Source organism: Tupaia chinensis, unplaced genomic scaffold (genome assembly GCF_000334495.1).
Source record: "Tupaia chinensis unplaced genomic scaffold, TupChi_1.0 Scaffold000426_1, whole genome shotgun sequence".
In the NCBI taxonomy this organism is placed as follows: domain Eukaryota; kingdom Metazoa; phylum Chordata; class Mammalia; order Scandentia; family Tupaiidae; genus Tupaia; species Tupaia belangeri.
This window is the reverse complement of record NW_006159931.1, coordinates 2,407,398-2,413,341: the sequence shown is the minus strand read 5'-3', so window position 1 is coordinate 2,413,341 and position 5,944 is coordinate 2,407,398. Positions and strand designations below refer to the sequence as shown.

Sequence of the window (5,944 nt, the reverse complement as noted above, 5' to 3'; positions counted from 1 at the left end):
CATCTTCCTTTCTCCCCAAATGGCTAGATCGCAGGAGCCAAGGAGCTGTCTGTCTCTTGAAGAAGGGCTGTTCACACGAGTTTTGGATGCTGGAGGCCCAGTTATCAGTGGGACATCTTCCTTTCTCCCCAAATGGCTAGATCGCAGGAGCCATGGAACTGTCTCAAGAAATCTTTTTATGTCTTAAGAGAAGATTCCTACAACAATTTTTTGTTTGTTTTTGGAAATGATGATGACATTTACGTCCTTAAAGATGTTCCTACATTTTATTTTTAATGACTAAAGAGAAAGGCTTTTTTTGTTGTTGTTGTTGGAGAGGTTTTTCACTATAGGGCACGTGCGCTAGCCAGACAGACAGAGAGAGACATAGAGACAGAAAGCGAGAAATCACCCCCCGGGGGGGGGGATGGTCACGCCGCAATCCCTTCTCCTCCATTCTCCTCTCGGGATCTTGGGCACGTACGCACACGCGCCCGGCATGAGTTTTAAGCCACTGGGTCCGGGACGCGAACCGCGGTCGACTACGTGGGAGTCCAGCGACATAGCCATTACGCTAACTGCTGGTTCCCAAGAGAAAGGCTTATTACAGGTAACCATTACATTGACTGATAGCTTCCTTAGGTATGACAGCTGCAGTTAATTTTTTGAATATAAAAAGAGTCAACATTAATGATCTAAAGTTTCATAATTCTGACATGCTAAGAACTCAGTTCACAAGATATCCTAAAATTGAAGAATGATTATTTAAAATGTTTAGGTCAGAATACAGAATATCCTGTTGACGGTATGTTGATAGTGCTTACCCTTGTGGTGACAGGGATAATGTTTGTGGTCTTAGGTAGGCTGACTCAAAATTCACAAGCACGGTAGAAATTTTCTCCTTTCCTTAATCTTTACTTAAGAGAAGATGGGGTTGGTCGTCTGTGTGCTTTAGACCAGGGGAAGTTACTCTGGGAGTCCGTATGGGATCAGGGGCGCTAGCCTTACCTGAGCGAGCAAGCAAGCAGCCTTTGTGGCCTCGGGCGTGGGCTGCCTCCTTGTGGGCACTCTGTCTGCCCTTGGTGGCTGCTGTGTCCCTACAGGTCACGACTGCGGGTGGAGGAGGTCGGTGCAGATGGGTTTGTCAGCTGCCGATGTACTAGGGCAGGTTTTCATTTCAACACTTCTAGAGGCCGAATAAGAAGAAAATAAAAATTTAGTATTTCTCTGGAACTTTGTTAAACTGCCACTTATAGATGAATAACATCTTATGTTACTTTTCATAAATGTCATATTTAAAACTTTTTTTTAATTGGATTTTTTTTCAAAGTAGGGCAATTTTTATTTTCAGTTGCTATATTCTTTGAATTGAGGGAATTATTTTAATTTTATATGATTTAAAGAAAAGACTTTTTTTAAATTCATAATTATAATGCACAAGATAGAGACGAACACATTCCTTCCACAGGATCTGATCACACTGTGATCTCCTCCCTCCAGCCCTCCAGCCCACAGGGTCTTGGGTGTTCACATATGTACTTAGTTTGCTTCAAGCTGACCAGATGGGGATTTGAACTGTGGTTACCACGTGAGAGCTAACTTTTCTCGAGCAACACAATTCCATTGTGCCAGCCCCAGAAATAGATTTTTTTTTTTTGAGAGCTCTTTGCAATAGGGTGCGTGCGCTTGCCAGAAAGACAGAGAGAGACAGAGAGAAATCACCCCCTGGGGGATGGCCATGCTGCAATCCCTTCTCCTCCATTCTCCTCTCGGGATCTTGGGCACGCACGCACACGCACCCAGCCTGAGTTTAAGCCACAGGGTCCGGGACTCAAACCATGGTCAACTACATGGGAGTCCAGTGACATAGCCATTATGCCAACTGCTGGTCCCCAGAAATAAATTTTTGAAGTGCCTTTTCCTGCATAAATTGTACCCTGACCTCTGCAGGTCTGTCTTGGTTTCCGAGAAACAGTGGTGAAGTGGTCGGAGTCCTTGCCTTCCAGGAGCGTTTCCATCCCAGTAGACGGTAGTAGGCAGCATTGACTTCCGGGATCAGATGAGGGCATTTCAGATTATGATGGACATACTGAAGGACCCAAATAGGTAAAGGCATTGGGGGAAGATTGGAGTTGGCGGTGGGCAGACGGGGAGAGTAGCTTTATTTAGGGAAGGTAACAAAGGAGGGTCTCTATAGCACATGACACAGGGGCCGCTCAGGAAATGGGCTCAGAAATGCGGGAACGTCGGGCCAACGTTTGGACACTGGAATGGCTGGAATGAGGCTGAGGTGGCCGGCGCATCGTGACTGGGCGAGTGGCCTGCACTGGCTTGGATGTGCTGCCGGCTCCCGTCCTGAGGGACTCAGAGGTGAAGAGTTTGCTTTCCTTCTAGGTATAGGACGAAGCCATCAGCTCACTGGCGTGGTCAGGGTCTGGCGTGCATGGAGCAGGTTGGAAAGGGGCAAGAGAAGTCACCAAGGATCTATCGCTGTGTCCAGGCACGAGCTCGAAGGCTGTCTGGACTGGAGCGGGCGCTCCGGGGCTCGGAGAGGCAGGGTTCCTGCGGGCACCCAGCAGCCCTGCGGCAGGGACATGCGGGTTCTCTGCCCTCGCTTCAGCCCTCGCTTCAGCCCTGTGGTTTCTGACAGTCGTGGCGTCTTCGAATGTCACTGCGTTCCGGCACACGGGCGCGTGCATTTACAGCACCGACTTCGTAGCAGTCAGATGTGCGTCTTACTAAATCTGGCAAGTGTTTGATTTGCTTTAAGTGTGACATTTTGTCCTTACAGGAAATGTTTTCCTATTTGTCCAGCCAACTGAAGACGTTGTCAGAGGCCTACAATGAACGACTGTTGCATACACCTCATAACCCTATATCTTTAGGTGAGTATTTTCCTTTTAAAAAAACAAAATAAAGCTTCTGATTCAACCTTAGGAGGAAGCTGGTATTTCGAGAGAGAGAGAACTCTGGTTGTAATGACATATCCAGATGGTTCCATCTCAGTTCTGCTGTGTCCTGGCCTCTGTCCTGCCCCCCGCTCTGTGTGAAATAGAACGATCCCTCACGTGCAGAACGCTAGCACGCTGGTTGAGATCCAGTCTGCAGATGTCTGGCTCGGGAGTCCTCGGAGTGGGGGCTAGCAGCGGGTGCGTGTGGCACGGTTTGCTCTCAGAACCTCAGAACGGTCGCTTCCATGCCCACGTCCTTCTGTCGGTCTCTCTTAGTCGTTCCTATGTGCTGAAATAGCCCCACCTTCTCATTTTGCAGGCTTAAGACCTGGTTGACGGTGAATGAACAGCCGTCCTGTCTTTGTTCTTTCTGTGTAGTTGGTAAACTCCCCTCTCTGAAGAGTGATACGGAAATTCTGTGTCTGATTCTGAGCACGTTAATTTACATTAAGATATTTTTGTTGAATAGGCAGACAAATCCGTGCTGTAATTTATATTAAGGTGCATTTAAGTGAAATTACACTGCTTGACAAGGAAAGAAGAAATAATGTCTTCATAGTTGTTTGTTGTTTGAGAGATTTTTGTGCTGGTACATAATGCTCACCAAGTGCTTTTTTCTTTTATAGCGGTGACACTGAAGACGTTAGGTGAACACCAGGACAAAGCTGTCACTCAGCTCGGCTCGATGCTTTTCACCAGACAGGTTTCTGGAGCCAGGTAAGTGTGTTTAGAAGAGGCTCGCAAAGTTAACTCAGTAAAGGACCTTTCGTCAGCTGTAGTCCCCGGGATCTGCTACACTGTGCCTGGGAGTTCATCGTGGAGTGAAAGAGCCACCGGTGAGGTGGAGAATTACTGTCTCGCCGTGGGCTGCTGCTCTTGAAGTAGTCCCAGAAAGGTAGGAGTCTTCATTGTAAGAGACATACAGAGCAAAGCCTTATCCCCGCCCTGTATGGACTTTTGTACTTATTTGCTTTGTTAGATGATCTTCTGTGATACCACGTAGTAGACAGAGGTCATCTTCGTTACTGAGTTCCGGTGGAAACGTGAGGGGAAAGCCTGCTTCCTAAACTGAACCGGCTGTACGGCTCTTGCATAAGTAACACCTTAGAAAAGTTTGCTTTTTCCTTCTGTATGTACTCGGCATGAAAATGAATCCCATTTTTCATTTCATATTTGATGCGGTCATAGAAGAATGACTCCAAAAGAAATATCTTACTCTTAAGTACTTTAAAAATATATTTATTTTATTCATTCATTCATTTCGTTTAAATTGACCAGAGACAGAGAGACAGAGAGGGAAAGAATGCAAGCCAGCAGGGCCAGGACTTGAACCACGGTCGGCCATGTGGGAGTGTCCAGCACCTTAGCCACTGCGCCACCTGCTGGCCCCCCTAAATACTTTTCGGAATGTGCTTCCACTAAAGATTCTCTCTCTGACTACCAGAGGGGAGAGATTCCACATCCCACAGGAACAGCTCTGACTAGCAGAGGGCCGACCGTTATGCCGTCTGCTGGCTCCTTCTTTGATTTCTTAACAGAACTAAACAAAGTAAAAGTTGGAAATCTGCTAATATCTAAGTGTGCTGGTAAAATTAAGGATAAAAAAATACAATATGCCATTGCTGAATATTGCTACCTGCTGACCCCATCCCACTTGAAACAGTGACATAATTTTTTCTAGGTCTTTGCTTTGAAACCCATTACATAACGCTGATCAGATAGTTGGAATTTTCGGTGGCTGATTGTTTGAGGTGACACATAGCAATTAAAGTTTGACTTCGAAATTTCAATATTTCACTGAAGTGCGTATACTTAAAGTTAGGCTCCAGATTTGGCACAAAAAGAAATCATTTTCTTTTTACCCTTTCAAAGATGTAAAGGTGTTTGAGATTCCTATAGCCTGCAGCTCTCACAGAGAATTTAAATGAATGGTAGTCACCAGGCAGGACTTTTCTGTGTAAGGTAGAAGCATATTAATTTTATCACTTCACTTTAAGGCAGACCTGGTCTTATTCGCATAGGCCATGATTTACGGCTGTCCTGAAACATGTCGCCTAGTAGACATGCAGCCTGGTTCACCGGTCCCTGTGGCTACGAGGCACGTCGTGTTCCCGTTGTAGGCTGTTCAGTGGGCCCATCTTTTCTCTTTCAGGGTGGTCCCTCGTGGATCTGTGCAAACCGTGAGCGGTCACACTTTCCGAGGCTTCATGTCCCACACGGATAGCTACCCCTGCGCTTACCTCAACGCCGCGTCAGCCATCGGCATGACGACGCAGGACGTGGACTTGTTCGTGAGGAGACTTGACAGGTGTTTGAAGGCAGTGAGAAAAGAACAAGACGAAGAGGCTGTCGTATCTGGAGCCGACGACGATGACAAAACCGAAGACGGGGACGGTGAAGAGCAGGCTTTAAGAGTAGATGGATGCTCTTCTTGACACATGCCAGGGTCCTTCATCCCGACTCGTGAAGGATTTCTTATTGAAAATCTCAAAGAAATGAAGTTACAGCATACGCAAGCAGTTTCAGTACAAGACGTGAGACTTTCGAGTTGAGACTCTCACCCCGGGAGGGAGTGGACTGCGGTCCAGGCTGGCTGGCGGTGGTGATGGCACTGTGCGTTGGTGGGGCTGCCTCAGTCCTTACGCTCTGTAGCGGATTATGATGTGCGGCTAACGTTTTTCTACTGATTAGAATATTTGTCAGTTAAGCATTGCGATTCAGATGTTTTTTTTATTAATATAGTGAGACTAACGTTACCTCTAATTCTCTTCAAATTATAGAGGGTTTCCTTGAACCGTTCTCCAACACTCGCAGATTCCTTGGGTGTCCGATCACAGGAATGAAGAGCGCTCTCTCCGGTCCTGGTTCGGGGTCTGGCGAGGTGTGTGAGTCGCCACGTGCCTGCGAAGGGGATGTCTAGGGAAGCAGAGTCAAGTATAAACTTCAGGTTTCACTCAGCAGCGACGGCTCTTTCGACTGGGGGTGATTTCCTTGTACCGAAGGTGCATCTGGGG

The 5,944-nt window shown here is 47.0% G+C and overlaps 1 protein-coding gene across 1 annotated transcript in view; it reads left to right on the top strand.

Annotated features, from left to right (window-relative positions):
- The window catches only part of SEPSECS (Sep (O-phosphoserine) tRNA:Sec (selenocysteine) tRNA synthase), a 29,555-nt gene extending 23,912 nt beyond the window's left edge, over nt 1-5,643 (top strand). Inside the window, exons 9-11 of the mRNA XM_027774377.1 lie at nt 2,771-2,864; nt 3,557-3,647; nt 5,083-5,643. Of these exons, the coding sequence (XP_027630178.1) occupies nt 2,771-2,864; nt 3,557-3,647; nt 5,083-5,365 (468 nt within the window). The 3' untranslated portion in view covers nt 5,366-5,643. The remainder of the gene's footprint in view (nt 1-2,770; nt 2,865-3,556; nt 3,648-5,082) is intronic.
- The last annotated feature ends 301 nt before the right edge of the window (nt 5,644-5,944 follow it).